The 18,243-nt window shown below is 38.0% G+C and overlaps 2 protein-coding genes across 2 annotated transcripts in view; both read right to left on the bottom strand.

Annotated features, from left to right (window-relative positions):
• Positions 1-591: 591 nt before the first annotated feature.
• On the bottom strand, positions 592-14,261 carry LOC112960740 (transient receptor potential cation channel subfamily V member 3-like). Its single transcript, XM_026055303.1, has 11 exons — positions 14,206-14,261; positions 10,726-10,813; positions 9,029-9,112; positions 7,917-8,074; positions 6,988-7,164; positions 6,646-6,786; positions 5,910-6,190; positions 4,343-4,519; positions 3,126-3,284; positions 2,517-2,618; positions 592-652 (listed from the first exon to the last, which is right to left on the bottom strand). The coding sequence occupies exons 2-11, from the start codon at positions 10,746-10,748 to the stop codon at positions 617-619; spliced, it is 1,338 nt and encodes a 445-aa protein (XP_025911088.1). The 5' UTR covers positions 10,749-10,813; positions 14,206-14,261; the 3' UTR covers positions 592-616.
• A 1,545-nt stretch (positions 14,262-15,806) lies between these two features.
• The window catches only part of TRPV1 (transient receptor potential cation channel subfamily V member 1), a 29,871-nt gene continuing 27,434 nt past the window's right edge, over positions 15,807-18,243 (bottom strand). The window contains exon 26 of the mRNA XM_026055136.1: positions 15,807-16,415. The gene's annotated coding sequence lies outside the window, so the exon portion shown is untranslated. The remainder of the gene's footprint in view (positions 16,416-18,243) is intronic.

Below are 18,243 nucleotides of genomic sequence, written 5' to 3' on the forward strand. Positions count from 1 at the left end.
TAGACAACTAAAAACTTTATCACATCTTGAAGGATGACCTAAAAATTAAATTAAATATTTATCAGAAATGAAAATTGAGAACTAGTTTTACAGGTATGTGTTCTGCAGGGGTACAGGTGTGGTACACACTACAGAATCAGATTGTTTTCATTAAGCAAACTGGTTGTAGTCTCAGTGAGAAATCTAGAGAAGATATAGGTCTGATTTTTCATGATATGACTGACAGCCTGGTCTGTTTGTGCACTTCCAAGAGTGAATACAACTGTGCATGATAGTGGCATCACAGAGGATGCTGCAAAAAAACTGCAGAACTCTATTAGATGGAAAAAAAACCACAAATTGCTTGCGTATTTAATACAATGTTGTTATTTTTAAGAAATAAGCTAATTCCTGCCATTGAAGTGCATTATATAGTGCATTCTGCTGACTAAAAATAGGAAATTTTAATGTGAACTATAAAATATGTCTAAATTGCTGAACATGCATGATTGAAATTGTATAAATAAGTAAACATCATAACAAGGCAGGTAAAAAAATATACTTGCCTTTTGAATCATAACACTGTAAATTCCCATGGACTGGAAACCTCTGGTGAAATAGAGCATATTAGCCCATCCTAGGGCCATTGCCAAAACAAGACACACGAGGTGTTCTTTGTAGGAAAACAAGTACAAAAAGACAGAGAAGATCACAAGCACAGCTTGTATAAAACTGTTAAAAAACAAACACATTATGTAAAAGGAATGCACTAGCACAAAACCAACAATACAGTGGAAAAATACGAAAACAAGATTTCGCTTCTTATGCTTCACTTCTAATTTCATATTTCATTCCATTCTCTCCTATGAACATTATTATAATTTAACAATTATGTAGATGAGTACAGAAAAGGTAGGTATATTAACATACTGTAATGCTCATTAAAGTTTACTTTCATTAAACTATTCTCCCAACAACAGCTGGTCAATGTAGATTTTGCTGACAAGAGAGGTCAGGAATTCTGAACAGTATCTCTGAAGCAATTATTAATGGTTTAGTTTAACAAGCTGTTAAAATCATTACAGAGTTTCCATGAACCTCTACGCAAGGAAGACGCTATCTGCTAAGAGAACCCGTGATGTGCTGTGGTAGCACGTGGGCCAGACTCTCGGCAGCGCAAGATTGATCTTGGTGCGGCAGGAGAAGCAGGAGGAAAGGTAGAGTTAAGCCAGCTCTCTTTTCCTTGGTCCTACAACCAGAAGGAGCCAGACCAAATGCAGAGTAATTTAGATCAACCTTAGAGCTACCTTAAATCCTACCAGACAGGAATAAACCTTTTTCCCAAAGGGTCATTTCAGAGGGTCAGATTACAGAAGTACAATAGCAAACTGGGCAGACCTAGCTCTGGCAATACTTATTTTGCCAGGACCAAGAAGGAATCACCTATGTTGTATCTAGGCCAGCTGAACCAGTTTTATGCTACTTTTCCTTCCTGGAGTAACCAAGAAGTGTTGGAAGCTAGATCTGGTTTATTAACCAGTTTTTTAAGTACTTTTCTCTATTTACAGCTCTTAAGAGATAAAACACCTAGAGAAGCTAAAGACAGTACTGTACTTGTGGAAAAAACAAGAACAAAAACACAAGCAGTCTGTACAAATGAACCCCCAGTACTGTTATTGACCAGTAAAAGCATTTTTGCATGTTACAGTGAAGCTGCATGTAACATTACATCCATCCCTCTGAAAACTGATAGTCTAAAGAAAAAGTGAGTATCTGCTACAGGAGTACATTCTTTGTGACCATGGGACAGATAACAGATGCTACATATTACCTACAAATATAAAATATATGCAAGCCAGACTTACAATGCAAAGTGGAACCACGCATCAGAGAGAATAGACTGCAGGTCTGAAGGCCTAAGCAGAAAGATGGCTACACTCTAGGTAGACAGATATATAAAATACAGAAATGGTAATAAGAGAAAGCAGGGATCATAGCTGATTTTTCAAAATCATGTATTTGAAGTTGATCTTTTAAAAAAATTGTCTGCTGATAAGATATGATAGCCTCTAGAATTAAAAATCTTTTCCTAGTGCTGTAACTTCAAAAATACTTTTACAGAAGTTTACAAAGCACAACATGAGAGTATGAGTTTCTGTCATCTCTGACATAATTTAATAGTTAACTTTTGAAAAGGAGTTACTAATTATTTTTAATTACTTATAGTATAAGGTAAACAATATATCCTGGTCCTTTCTGTTGCAGGGTCTAATTCAGCAGTGTCCTTAAAACCAATACTGAATCTCTTTGTCCAAAGGAAAGAACTCTCATAGCTGTTTCACGGAGCAATACAGTTATGATCAGATATATATCTAGGGTCATTCGGAATGAGTGATGTATTGTGCCAAAGACTTCTCGACATTATAGAAATGACAAAGATATTGCCAACGTGTTGCCAAGGTTATCAGCAATACATTCACAGATCCAGAGAAGTTCTTTACATATTTCGTTATGTATTTGTTATTAAAAAGTCTTACCTCTTTTATGGCTAAAAATATTGCTCCTAACATAACCATCACCTGTCCTGATAACTGCAGCCATCCCACGCCACGTGTTAGTGCTAGTGGATAAGGTGGAGCCTGCAAGACAGGTCCAAAATGGACAGGAAAGATTCTGAGTTCAATATCTGTAGGGTAAACGGCAAAATAATAGGAAGCCTCATGTATGTAGCCCTCTGGGTACCCAATTTCTTCCATTTCATTCAAAGTTTTCTTCATGGAGGATTTACAGGATCAGACTCCTAACATGCATATTTGAAATGGCAGACGTTTCTTTCTCAGTTTGTTAGAAATTAAGCAAAAGAAAAAAACGCTTCCCATGCTTTTAGAAATTTAACTACCTCTCTTTATATTAAGTGGCTTTTGGAATGCTTTCGCAAAATGTAAATGGAATTATCTCCTCTATTACTGCTCTCCTTCCTTCCAGATGCATAGATCCAGTGTGGGAGAACCTGGTCTCACTACAGTCAGATATTCTGACATCTGTTTTTGTTTTTTAGATTCACTAACATGTTAAATATGAATCAGGAAATACTATTGCATTTTAAAGCAGGGAAGTTGGTTGAGTTTTTAAGTTGCTGTACTCACTTCATCTATATTAGGCCTGTGGTAGGAAACTAATGTGAGTGTTACATTGTACAGGAAATAAAAGCAACATGACATAAAAAACATGTGTCGTGCAAACTTCTTCCATTTCATTCTCAGAAGTGAATTCAGAGGCTCCAAAGTCAGCATTTCATGACGATTCTGTAGAAGAAAGAGAGCAATATTTGAACTTGTTGCTTGTAAGGAAACTGAGACAATTTCAGGCGTGTATTTTGTGTTTCATCTGTCCTTGTTGATCCAGAAACACATCTATGCTCAAGGATATATGTCAGGTCCTAAACCGGCAAAATACAGTCGGCGCCTACTCCAACTCACACTGAGATAACCAGCCATACTCCAGTAAAGTGTCACTGAGCTAAAACTGTAGTGTGAACTTCTGGTCTGGCCTCCTACAGAAGTTTTACTGCAGTATTTAAACAAATGCCAAACGCTAGCTTTAAAAAGCTAAAATTCTGTGATAAGGTGCTGCTTAAACACCTAGAATATATATGTTAGGAAAAGTTTGCAACTGTTTTAGGTAAAGCCACATTGTATTGACTCTTAATAGCATCTTCTTTTAAATCAGCTGTGTACAATGTACCAGTTAATGGTAGTAATTGTATTAGCTGTATTAACCAGAAAAAAAATAGTGTTCTCTGACAGCCTGAAAACATTTTATATGCCATGAGAAGAAACAGCAGCACAGCAACAACAGTGCTATTAACAGAGACAGGGAACTCCTGTCCACAGGCTTTTATGGGTGCTAAACATTGACAGACACTTCATCAGGGCACAAAACAGAAAACTGCCACCTCTGACTCAGGAAGCCGGTACGGTGCAACTTGGGGACAGGCGGAGCGTTTTGGGGCAGCAACGCCCTTCCTAGGCAGCTGCTAACGGCCACTGAAGGAGTCCAGATACTAGCTTTGGTCTCACCAGCTGGGCCATTTTTATGTTCTTATGCATGGCAAATTAATGCTCCAAATGTAGAAAAGGTGCTCCCCAAATGCCTAGCCAAAGTTTCAGGAGCTGAATGCATATGTGCTAACATTTGAGAGTCCGCAGAGGTATAAAATTCATCTTGCTCCCAATAGAAAACCAAGAACTAAAAGTTATATATCTTCCTGTTTTACAGGTTCTTCAATCAAATGTACAGGTTAACATACTTGAAATGAGTGTTCTGCTAGAAAATATATAGATTTTAATAACAAGCAACTTACGCCAATATTCGTATTATAGACAATAATTTCCAGTACTGAATTGTCTGTGGTGGTATCTAGTTCTGTCAGATCGTAAAGGGAAGACTGAACAGGACCATAAGCCCAGTCTGTGAATTTTCTTGACAGGCTCCTGTTAGGCTTATCTCTTATCTCTCTGCTGAGGATGTATTTCAGAACCTAAAACATTAACAAAATCATTTGTAAGCAGATATATTCTTCTTCATGGGAGAGTGCACATACATCCTTGCCAAACCTGTACCTTATAACTATCACATTTGCTACAGTGGTGCAATTCAATGTATTTGTAATTCTGTCATTCAGTAAGTGGTGTTAGAGGTGACAGATCCCTGGGAAATAAACACAGTATTTTTCATGCCTCTGGATCTTCTGTTAGAGAGACATTTTTCTCAGAAATGAAAGCAGTTTTCCTTATGTTCACGCTTGTATTTTCTGTTAACTTAGTCAATAACTTTCTAAACTGTCCCATTTTCAGTTATTTACCACAATACAACCACTTGATTTCTGAGGGCCGAATTCTATAGCAGCGCAACAGAACATTTCTGGTGAGTTTTCTGGAATTATTCATAGGTTCTACAATTGTACAAGTGTAATATAATAAACGCAATATTTCTGAGCTAAACATTATTTCAATTTATCATTTATTCTCTCAAGATCTGCCAGAAACACTCTTAGAATAGTTTTAAACTACATATGTAATTGTTTGTTTAGATTTTGAAGTTCAGCTCCAAGATTCCCAGATTTCTTTCACTTTTTTATATACCAGCACAAAATTCCAAATACTGCAAAAAAGTTATATTTGCATAAAAGCAAATTTTATTTTAATCTTTAAAGCCATACTATCAATATCAGCTTTCAGAAGCTAAAATTCTTGATTGAAATTACATGTTTTACTTAGAAAGGTTGAGAATAGATTTCATTCCTGTTGCTAAGCTCTCAGCGAAGGTGTTTTTATTTCTTCGCCCAGCAGGAAGCAGGAATGAAGCACAAAATACCAAAACAGTCACTCAGCATGATAGTGAGATCTGTACTGTGAGCAAATCACTTCTTGGTTACACGAAGCAGCACACAGTGCTGAGGACACCCCTCCTTGGCTGTGTCAGGCCCATTCTCTCTGAAACACCACGTTCACAGGACAGAAAAACAAGTACAACTTGGTATGGGGTGATGCCGCTCGCCCCTGCACTAAGCACAGTGTTTAGCACCAGGCAAATGTCTCTGCATCTTGTTACTGTGAGCGCGTTTAACACAATGAGCGTCCACCTCCTCCTCCAGAACCTCCCTCCGTACAACAGAAAGGTTTGCAAGGCTGTTTTTAAATAAAGCAGAGGGGTTGTTAGATAAAACTTTGAAGAGTAGAAGCAACGTCACAGTAGAAACATCTGCTTGCATTTTGAATAAAATTGGCTCACCAAATACAACGGATGCTTAGTACAGCATAACCAGCATGGAAAACTACGTATCAGAGCACTAATGTCTGAGTATACAGTTGGCCGAGACTCCTTCACCATATTTACTTTCTCTTAGAGACTACTGAAATAAGACCCACCTCCAATTTCCCAGTTTTTGCAGCTAATTGTAGTGGTGTTAGACCCTCCTTATTCTTCGCAGTTTCCAAATTTCTATCTTTACTTTTCAATAAAATCATATCATACATTCTGATTACAAAGTCATTCTGGGTTTTAAAGTCTTCTGCCACAGTGACTAGTGCATGCAAGATATTGTTTCCTCTGGAATCCTGAGAAGTAATGTTTGTCCTGGTATTGTCCATTAATAGCTGAATTATGTCTGGTTGATTGGTACATGCAGCTAATGCCAGTGCAGTTTCACCTACAAAATTACAAAACATAACAAGCGTTCACGGCACCCGACTCATGTTACAAGAGAGTGACTGTTTTAAGCATCTTAATATGTTAAGGCACAGTTACATATTGATTACATAGAATTTAGCTCTCGGTTTATAGAAAAGCTTAATTTGCATGAAAACATTATTTGGAGAAAAATCTTCAAATGCAAATTAGTTACATTTTATTTACCATTCAGCATTTAAAAGTAATTGCTTTACAATCATTTCTGAGTGTTTGTAATACATTGCACTCCAGCAAGTTACTTCTACTTACACTAAATTTTAAAAAATAAAAGTACTGTGCCATTATTGTATCTTGTGCCTGAGTTTCTTAATCTAGGTTTAGCTACAGTAATGATCTGCACTTGCCCCCTCTTTCATAGTGTCTTGTTTGGTTGTTCCTTCCCAACTTTTCCAGAGAGATTGCACTTCCACTTACCAAAATAGAAACCTTCATGTTTATGCTTGGGATTAAAGAAAATACCCTGGGCATGAGCATTGACATCAGCTCCTTTTTCTATAAGGATCTGAGTGATTTCAGATTGTCTTCTTTCAATGGCAATATTTAGAGCCGACTGACCTGGAACAGACACAATATTTAAAGCGTTGAATCTCTCTACAGCATTAAGCACACTGATGTTTCATAACAGATAGCACCAGTAATACTGAATAAAAATTGTTTAAAAAAATGTAAACCATCATTAGAATGCTTGAGGAAACTATTATATTTATGGATGGTACATTTGACCCCATACCTGAAATTGGTATCAAATATCAATACCTTTATATGCCTCTTCTGTGTATGCCGCATTGATAAACCTCTCCAAAATACCATTTTCTTCTGCAAAGGATAGTAGCATATTCACTATCTCATTTGTGTTTTGGTTGATGTTCAGCAGAGCTTTCATCAAACAAGTTTTGCCAGTATCTGAAGCTGTGAATTTTTTCATCAGATAATCTGCAAGAGTGAATTTTGAGATTAAATCAGGGTAGGCTTCATTATTTATTGAGTGTATTGAGAAATTCCAACCTTTTGTTTATTATGGGTGGAACCTGGGGGAAATATATGCGCATAAACTATTTGGCAAACAATTATTCCATCCTATGTGCTCTATTTGAGTTATGCTTACTTGGCAAGAGAATATTTTCAGAGATGGGTACTCGTGAATAAGTTAACCAATGGGCTAGGTTTCTCTTTCTGACATCCCATTGCCCTGTTAACTCTAGACAAACCCAAAGCCAGCTTTAAGCATAGGTTTCCCTGGCAGAAAGGCCAGAAGAGCATAGCTGTTCCTAACTTCTCTGCCTGCTCTTCCAGGCTACCTGCATTGCAAGTTCTGTTACTGCAATTAAACTGTTTACTGCAATTAAACTGGCTGCGGTTTGAATAGACACATCAGCCTTGAGTCTCACGCTGCAGCAGGCTAGCTCGGGTACGCCTGTGGGAATATGGCACAGATACACCCTCGGTATATCACAAACAAAAGAGAAATGCTCTCCAGCGTTGCCTCAGAGGCTGCGAGCAGGTAGCTTATTGGATATCTTCTTATTTCTAAATGAAAGCTTACATGTGACAGACATTAAACTGCAACCAGTTGACTTCATATTGACAGGCAAGTAGCTCTTGCCCAGAGATATTTACCAGTTTTAGACTATACAGATGCCGCCAGAAGAGGTAACAATGTTCCTTTAGGCAACTCCACAGCTTACCTGGCACAGTCATGTTTGTACATGTGTTCGATCTTTGCTTCAGCTCTGCAAGCAGACATTGCAATTCTTCTATATTCCCCTCAGATACTGCCCTAAATATATACTTTTTCAACTTCTTCCGGGCGCCAGTCTGCTCAGGTCCTTGCGATACGTTAGCACTGAATTATCAAAAATAACAATGAAATAGCCAATTCAATTTACTGTGTTTTATTTTCTAGGTAAGAGAAGAGGAAAAAGAAATAGAATTACTTGCCCCAGACTATAAATACTTGCCCCATTACCATATATATTCTTGACTTGTATCTCAAAATGTTTCTGCAGATAGCCACTTCTCTACAGTTAAGCAATTAGAAGTTTTTACTATAAAAAGTGTATATTTTTCACGCGATTTTTTTGCATTTTTGTCAGTTTGTACATTCTTCTAATACAAAAGCTAAGTAATCCTAGTGAACTTGGTTCTTTCCACCTTTCTTTACAGTGTCTTCAGTGCTGCTGCTCTCCCTGCTTCCTTGACCTGTCCACACCTGTCCTCAGTGCCCAGACCTGATGCTGCATGCCAGCTGTGACCACCCCACTCGCAGCAGAGGATAAGTTTTAACCTCACATCATCTTACACAGCTTTCCTGGTGAAACATTATTCTGGAACAAGAATTTAATATCTCCCCCCTTAAGCAAGTTAAGTGAGTGCATTTTGTTCATTCCATCAAGCTAACAAATATTTCTTAATACTGACTGAAATAGAGGGCAATACTTCACCTCTAAAATAAATATTTTCTATATTTAGAAGAGTTTGCTTTCAAAGTAAGAAAGTGTTGTACTGCTGCTAAAGAATATTGATATTTGAGCTTTTGCTCATGCCTTCTTGTGTGATGTTTAGGTCCTGCATTGTCTTCAGTGAAACTTAACTCTAACCTCTGCTTTTCTCAGATCTCATATTTAGTGTAAGGATGCTTGATATATAATTTCTTAGTTTAATTATTGAAGATTCAGAAATGTATACGTACATATGACCTTATTTCTAAATAATGGCAGGTAAAAATCAGTAATACCTACCCTATCCTATACTTAATCCACAGAAAATGCCCTAAGAAATACTTCATGTCTCCACTCACCAGCTCTCCACATTAGGGCTATATTCAGTCACATCATCCTGAAGAGACTGTGGGGAATCCATATCTTCCCCATTTCCAGATGCACTAAAAGCAGCACAGAAGAGGATAAGTGCTAAGTCAGGCAGACATTTTGGCAAACTGCATGAAGAAACAGTCAATACTAGGAAGCAGTATCTACAGTAGAGCTGAAATTAATCTAATTTGACGTGTTTTTTAATTCTATCATTTTATCTCCCCTGTGTATTTTAAAATAAGTGATAAAAATGAGAAGACTCGCAGGATTTTATTATGTTAAAAATCATTATGAAAACAACCTATTTTGTGTATTTCTATGTTATTTCATTACAGATCCTGAAGTTGTGGGTTTTTTTTTCCAAGTTCACTGCTTTTTATGCATCTCCCTGAATGCAAAGATTGTTTTTTCTTTTTGCATGCTGAATTTGTCATCTACCACAAAACAAATATTAAAGCAGTTACTGTGCATGGGTTGCAAACACCCAATGAAAGTGATATACCTAAAGATTTACTATGCAGTACACTGTAGGTAACTGAAGAGGAATTTGGCAGCTGACTGGAATGGAAGCTTCAACTAAAAGAAATTGAAGACTGGGCCCTAAATACATATTTAGGTAATAAGTTTAAAGGATTCCAGTGGCATTGGTATTCTGTAATTACTGTACACCCTTTTCCAGATATTTCTGAATGCAGATCTCACTTAAAGATGAATTGATGGTAGTTTTTCTTACTTGTATTTTGGTTTTCTATAAGGTTTATATTTTATGAACAACCTCAGGTTAATGATGTAGGAGACTGAACTATTATTGACAAAATGGGTACACGGACAGTAATGCAGAAATTCTGCACTGCTCTGCAGATATTCCCATCCCTCTGAAATAAGGCTGGTAGCTCAGAATCCATTCTTATTCAGTCCATCACTTCTCTGCAGAAAACCGTGAGGAATCTGGTGACAATGCGCATGTGTGGTGTGCAGGTCTGACTCTGAATGAGAGGAAGATATTTGGATACCTCTCTGAAACCTAAACAGGATTGTCAGCTAATTCCACATAGTTGACCAAACACCCAACAGACAAAAACATTTGGCCATTCTGGGCTTATGCTAGATTTGAGGCATATTTCCCTTATTCATAATTATTGGCTTTTAGTACCTCTCAACATTTTAAAAATTAAGTGCATCCTTCCCAGTCATAATTATTCTCTATTCATTGGGCATAAACGTCTATCTTTAAATATCTCATACTCAGCATCTTCCTATTGTTTGATTGTTGATGAGCAACAGAGGGAGGGTGCCGGCACACAGCTGGGAATAGGGCTTGCTAAATTAAGCTGAGGTCTTCATGCTGGTTTTGCAGCAGAAAATACACAAATGGGTAAGTGGATTTCCTCCTACTATATCACAAATAAGGGGCTAAGAAAAACCCCCCACTAAAATAGAAAGTATTGATTTTAAATTTATTCAAATTTGAGGCCTAATTTATTCAGAGTAAATGACAGCAATATATAAAGATAAGTCATCTGGCAACAACTGACATCCAGAGTTCTGTCTCTGATGTAATCAAAAGCTATGAAAAGCCACCTGAAATTTTAGCTCTGAAATATAGGGAGAAATGAGGAGTAAATGCTGAAAAGAAAGTAGCTATATTTCCAATATGACTATTGCTTATGCATCTATAACTTACCACGGACGAATATTTGAATCCATGGGTTTTGAAAATACGGGGGGAGATGTATTATTTGGAGTTGCATTGCTTTCAAAACCATCAATCTCTAGAAAAAAGTGTGAACTGTTGAACACATTGCATTAAAAAATTGTTAGTAAAAAGGCAAACGACCATAAAATAAACAAAGCAATACACACACATGCCTTGGACAAGCTTGACAGTTTATATTTTCTGGCATCATGTCTAATAAGATGCTGGAATAGAGGCATATCTACTTCTCCCTGGGGGAATCCCAGCCTCAAACATCATGCCCAGCACTTTTGTGCTGGCAGATGGGCAAAAGATCCTGAGATATTTTTAAGAGACATGGCATCAGATCTTGATGCATCTAAGCAGCCACCCCAGCAGTCTAAAAACAGCGTTGCATCTAACCTCTGTGCAAATAGCTAAATGCAACACCAGCCATTTTTTGAACAGCCACACATGTATGTGTACACACATACATATGCATATGCTTTTTAATCTACTGCATTCTAGCCCCTATATGTCCAGCTAGGAACCAGCAAAATGGATCGTTCCAAGCCCATCAGCAGTGATAAACATTAAATCAGAAAGCTGGAAAGGTCACACATTAAATGACATAAGACATTTCCACCCTCCAGGACTGAATGCATAATCCAGTCAGAGCATGACATTTAACTATATCTAGCTAATGGATAGCTATTTATAGGGAAAAGAAATGAAATGTGAAACAACACAGGGAAAAGGAGCATGAGAAAAATAGTAAGATTTAGCCCTTTAAAAGCCTGTGGAGTTCAGAGGAAAAGTCAATGGCTTGAGATTACTACGTCTCATTAAACCATTGTTACATTTCACCTAAGACATGGGAATTTCAGTGGTGAATGCAGCGATTCCCACATGGCCTATAGTTTAGAATCTATCTTATATTTCTAAAATGTTCCAGTAATCACTTGGAAAATATTTCAAATTCACCTAATATCTGTAGTTTAAACAGTGGGATATTTCTTCCTTTCTTTTACTTGCACTCTCCTCACCCCCCACAAAGAAGCCAGTTGAATTAAAGTACACATATTGATGTTAAAATGCAGTACGTTATTAGGATACTACAGAACAACCTGTTGATGCCTGCTAAAAATAGCATGATCTAACATCCATCTCATTTTCCAGTGTCTTGGCGATCCAAGTGTTAATTCACTGTGTGTAGATGTTTAAATTTATATGACCTTTTAACATTTGAGACATGCCTGTGAACGCATTCTAAGCATGCAGCAAATAAAATGTCACTTCTGGTTAGCAGCACTGTGTCCCTGCAATCACTTAGGCAGGGGGGTGCTCTTCACAGTGTAGGAAGGACCCAGGCAGAAACAGGACCTTTGCCATTACTTATACCACACTTGCCAGATTCACAGCTGCTGCAAATCACTGTTGCTTCTTTGGGATCTGAATTTGGCACAGAGACTAAGGAGTGGAAAAAGCATGGGTTCATCCTGTTTTTTTGCATTCCCTAACTATGATGTGCAGGATCTGCCCCAACAGGCAAACAGCTTTTGGTGGCCACAGGGAACCTATGGAAAGCCTGGAGAAGTGCCACACTTGAGGCTTTGTGGACCATCTCCCCTGCCCTTGGCTCAGCACTGGAAGGGAAGTGCGTGCCACCAGCTGATGTCCCTGAGAGCAGCTCCTGCTCTCACAAAAGTGCCTTCATGCTGAAGAATTTGGCATTCAATGGATTTATAGCAGCTATGAAGTGGGCCCTATTTTGGAGGTTGACATATCTAACCTATCCCAGCATGTAGGTTATCTGGGGATACTACATGCAAAAAAAAAAAAAAAAAAAAGCCATGCAAAACAAGTGGACAATTGCCAACAAATACCCAAGGGCTTACGTGGCCGTGGTGCTCACTGTCAGGAACACTGCCCACAAACGCAATCAGGCTCTGACAACATTGGCAGCACTCCTCCCAGCCTGCCTGTCGGTTTTCCTGTACTTAATTATATACTGTTAGTTCACCCAAATACCAGGGGCTTCAAGAAGGGAGAAGTCATTGTCTTCATAAAGTATATATTGTCAGCACATTTGACAAGTTAGAAATGCCACCCGTGGAAGTGTACTAGCTGCTTAGTGGTACAGCACACCAGAAGGAAGCAACAGAAGGACAGCAGCATGGAAACATATAATTAATAGAACATGCTAAGCCTCTGTATTAAAATTCATGTGATCTTCATTCCTTATATTACAGGAATGTTGTCTGCCACACCCTGAGCTCTTGGTTGTGAGATGGGAAAAACCCCTAGGTTACTGTTATTGATGCCACAAAACTCGATGTGAGATAGGAGCTTAAGTAACCGAGGGGCAATATTTGTCAGTATTTGCTGTAACTAGATAATCTTCCATTGAATTGCCTCTTTTTGAAGTACTATGTATATTGTGAGCTGTTCAGACACCGTGTCTCACTCTTTTACAACTGCTGTGATGATACAAATGAAGAACTTCTCTTTTTGAACTTAATGACAGAAGGAGAAATTGGGCCACCCAGGCAGTGGGTCTCAAATAACTAATTACACCATTTCTGTAGAAAGTGATTCCTCCAATTATTAAGAATTATGAACGTCAGAACAGCCACAGTTCCCTGGGCCTTGAGAGTTTCAAAAATTGCTCTAATAACTAGTAATTAGCCACAGAGTGAAAAGTTTATGAATGAAAATTCATGCTCACTCTACAGTAACTATCAGGGATGAATGACTACTTATATTTCCCTATTCATATTAAATACAAACCTTTAATCCACATCTTAATTCTCCAGCATAAATTATACATGAAAATCAATATTTTATTCTATAAAATAAAATAGTTGAGAAAACTCATTAATCAGAGTCACGAAAAATAGAGTGAATTCAGGTTTCTGTCTGTGACGGGATTTCTCAAACCGCCTGCTCTGCCAGCCCTCATCTTTTAATTTGACCTCTGCCTCCCCATTATCTGTCATGTTCCCATGTGAGGCTAAGTGTGAAATACTCCTTTTCTCCAGGTCAGCATTCCTCTTTTTTAAAAGCCAGAGTACCCTGCCGTGTGATCTCTTTAAAAAGGTCTCTCCACCTTCTCTTATCAAAGCGCTGACCATTGTTAGACCATTGTAATTCTTGTAGGCTTACACAGACATAAAGAGTAGATGCAGAAAGCCCAGCTGACATGAGACTCAAGCTTAAGACTAGTGCACAAGTATATCATCTCTGGTATAGGGATTAAGTCATTGTCCCATTAAAGTGAGCACATTATACATCTACCGAACTACCAGGATAATCTTCCACTTATTAACAGCATAAGCACACTATTATTTAGGGCACCTTGTGTTCCTCAGGCCCATCTCATTCATATACACTACATGAATAAAGTTGTTAGTGATATTTCAGTGCAAACATCTACTAAAGGAGATAAAAGAGGTAGTTTTATTATTTTAGACTAAGCTGAAGTCCTACCTTTTCTTTGTGGGAGTGCTTTCAGTCGTCTTTTTCTCTTGCTGGTTTGAAGGGGGAATAGCAGACGGATTTGCTTTCTTGCCCATTAGTGGAATAATTTCATTGTTATCTTTAATCATGTTTCTGCAGTAGATAGATTTACAGTTATTCAACTCCCTGTTCATTTGAAGAAAGTATGGTTACTAAATTGCCTATTTTCACTCTCTTCACATGTAAGCACACAAATCTTGACTTTTTTTCAAAGTTTTTCATTTTCAGTTAAGCACATACATACTGTTTTGTGTGTCAAGGTTGGAAGGTTATATTCATGACTGATTAAATTACATTCTAACACAAGTGGCATAAAGAGAGATACCATAAATCCAGAAGAACTGTAACTTCAAGCATGCACCTAAATAAACGGAAGGGAGCCTGTCAATCACAATGACAGTATATGTTGTTTAGAGAAACAAAAATAGCAGAATGACTTTTATAAGTAGCCCCAAAGTTTGTGCATCTCTGCAGTTAATCTAAGGAATCCGTTCTTACTTATCCAAGATAACTTTAGGAAACTGGTAAATTCTGGGAACATCTGCTGCAACAGGTACAATGTGCGAAGGAAGGTTTTGGACATGAAGTGCAGTGAGCACAAAAAAAGCCCTGAAGTTTTTCAAAGTGTGGGAATAACAGAAAAAACAGAGTCTGAATACTAACCCCAAGCAGAGCTCAGCTAAAAACGAACTATGACCTGGATCACACCAAGGACATTTGTGTCCTGTTGACACCTCTTAACATTTCTTCAGGAAAAAGAAAAATCATCACTAAGTGTGAACAATCACCACCATGTGACACAAAAGGACCTTAATGCATGTATCTGCCTATGAACACTCACAGCATGAATTCTGTAAGTAATAATGAATAATTATCTTCCTATTTCTCAATATAATACTTAAGGGCACCATTTTAAATCACCAAGGATAGCTTAAAAGCAAAAGGGTAAATTTAAGATCCTTTAAAATTCATTGCATGTAGAAATAGCAGGTTTTACGAGGTCATGGATTCATTCGCGAGCAAATCGGGGAAGTGCCCTCCACAACCAAGGACATACAATAATCACTGCCTGCAGGTTTGAACAAAATGATTTTTCCCCTCCTGTCTCCACTTTCCTTAATGTGACAAATGTACAAAGAATTTTTTATATTCCTGTCACAGTGTTGTCAACTAGAATTTGTTCATTATGGGAATAACAAGATGCAGAAAGCAGACTCTGGAGTGTGTTTGAACGGACATGATTGCTGGTGTTACAGAGGAAATGGACACATGGAATACATTGATATTTGAATGAAAATCCATTAGTGCGTATACGACAATTGTTTAATATAGGAAGATTTTCAGTCCCAAGGATAGAGAACTGAGAATTTGCAAGGCACAAACACCTGTAAATGCAGTTGAAATTTCTTGTAACTAACAGGAATAGAGAAGAAATCTGAAATACTGGAAAGTACTCCTTACCCTGAACATTGTTTAAAAAATGAACATGTCAAAAAAAGTTACTGTCTTTTCTACCATTGGTAGACATTTTTACATGACAAATGTGAAATCACACTAGCGCAACTCATAAATGTGCATAATTTGGATGCATTTCTTGACAATTCACAGCACAACACTCACAGAAATAATTCATAAAGGGCAAATCTGTTGTTACTTCACACACTTGCAAACAAAGGACACAGTATTATTCACAGCAGTAAGTGTACAAAAGAACAGAACTTGGATATTACATAATTTGAGGTAGGAAATAGAGTTTTGTCCATGCCTTTGAAAAATGCACTACTGTAGATCTGCAGACATGTATCAGTTATTAAAACACAACTAAAACAAATTACTGTTGTCTTGTTTAGTTGACAAATAATTCTGCTATTTATTTCTTGCAGAGTGCCATAAGAATACACTGCAGTTTATGAGCGCATTAAAGACATGGTTCCCATCCGGAGGAAGAGATAAATGAGATATTTGACATAAATCAAATAAAGGGGACTAGAATAAGATAGAGACTGGCACTAAATACTTTCACAGAAGCAGCGACTTTAGAGAAAGAATAGCTGGAAACAGACCGAGAGGTGGAAGAGCAGGTCCAACGGGGGGCTGCGCAAAAGGAGTTGCTGAGCTGAGATGGGCCCGGCCGGCAGGTGTGCGTGAGTTGGAGAAGTCAGAGAGCGCGCTGGGAAGAGCTGGAGAAAATAAAAATTGTGGTTGACGCCTGTAAAGCACACAAGGGACATAGGGAAGAGCCGCTCATTTGTGAGTGATGCCAGAGCTGTCCAGATACACCACCATGCTTCTGCTTGGGCCAGCTGCAGCAGAGCAAGTTTAAGCCTCGTCTGCAGCCAGTTTTCACAGAAGAGGTTTTAGCAATGGCTTAAGAGTAGGTGAGGTGGTTTAGGAGACGTAATGTTAGAGCACTGAGGTTGTACTGTGTAATGAAAGATTACTGAACCATCAGTGATTTAAGGAAACAATCTGGGGAGGAAAAAGAAGAAAGATTCATTTTTGCATACATGGACTACAGCTTTCAGAGGCACTTGGGAGACTGGACTGTGCTGTCACAGCCACAGAGACGATTTTAAATGAGATCTCAAGTCTGCACAGGTAAATAACTGCAGGCACAGTGGAAGTACCACCTTGCTACTGTGCTGAGGTAGCATCTGTTTCTCATTTGCAATCACAATTAATTGCATGCTCGGATGAAAACCAAGGCAGAGCTTTTGACAGTATGGCCTATGGAGCTCACTTCGTGTTCTAGCTTTATTCATGCAAATCTCATGGAAGTTAATGGAGCTTTTTTATGCTTAGCAGCTTCTTCCCTCCCTCTGCCTTGTTAGTTTAATGACCAGCTGCTTTCATCATTATCCGAGCTCTCACCCTGCACTATCACTGATCTATGGTATATAGAGTAAAATAGTGCAACAGTCCAGAGAATGTCGAATCATATGTAGTGCAGCTTCCATAACCTGATACGGACTGCATTCTTTTGGTGTAACTATCTTTTACTCTCATTATCTAGTTAATTGTTACCTTCAGGCCACCAGAGACGTGGTTTATTTGAAGTGGGCAATGAGACAAAAATACTATGTTGATTTACAGTATTAAGAATTAATTTGGAGAGGAGAGTGAGTACACTGAGGACTTAGTATCTCACCTCCGGTGTGCTGGGGATAAGAAAAGGCCATTTATCCGTAATGGTGAATGAGACACTGTCACTCTTGCAGCAAGTGGTACTTTATGCATTATCACAGACTCTTCTCATGCTTATCTGAGACCAAGAAAAATCATACATATTTGTATCTCTATAGATCAATGATAGCACAAACACAGTAGCTGAAGAGAGAATCATACAAATGACAAGAAACACTCAGCTGTGCTATCACAGGACAAACTCTACTTCCTTAGGGGCAGAGGAGCAGAAGTGACTACTAATAGCCATTTAATTCACAGGATCCTCTGAAAATCCACAGCACAGACCACTCTTTCCAGCACCTACAAGCTAATTTTTACTAGCTCATAGAAAAAATATCCCCTTCCCCAGGGAAAGATGATAAAACTCCATTTTGGCTTTTGTGTATTATTTATGATATGGTATGAATCATATCAAGAGAAAGTTATTCTTGATAGAAAAAGAGTTTCACCTTTCTGTAAGATTTACAAACTTTTGAGAGGCTGTAGTAGAGATTAGGTGCTATCTAAAAGTAATTTTCTTTTTGGTGAGAAATTTGTTCCTTTCTAAGAAGGTTTTTTTAAAGAGGAATTTAAAAAAATCTCTGTGAAGAGCAACCTTTCTTCCCTGAGGAAAATGCTTTAAAATTATTCACCTGCCTATGCCCATATTAGAAAAAAAAAAAAAAAGACATTTTAATGAGTTGAAATAAAGATTGTTCCACCTGGCCAGGTATTTTAACAGCCACTTCAGTAACTGAGACTTTCAATAGGAGGTGAAACTATTATTTAAGTTTAGTTTGTATGAGATTATATTTTGGATCCCCTTAGCACAGAAATTAGGAA

This window comes from Apteryx rowi, unplaced genomic scaffold (assembly GCF_003343035.1).
Source record: "Apteryx rowi isolate R43461 unplaced genomic scaffold, aptRow1 scaffold_99, whole genome shotgun sequence".
Classification (NCBI taxonomy): domain Eukaryota; kingdom Metazoa; phylum Chordata; class Aves; order Apterygiformes; family Apterygidae; genus Apteryx; species Apteryx rowi.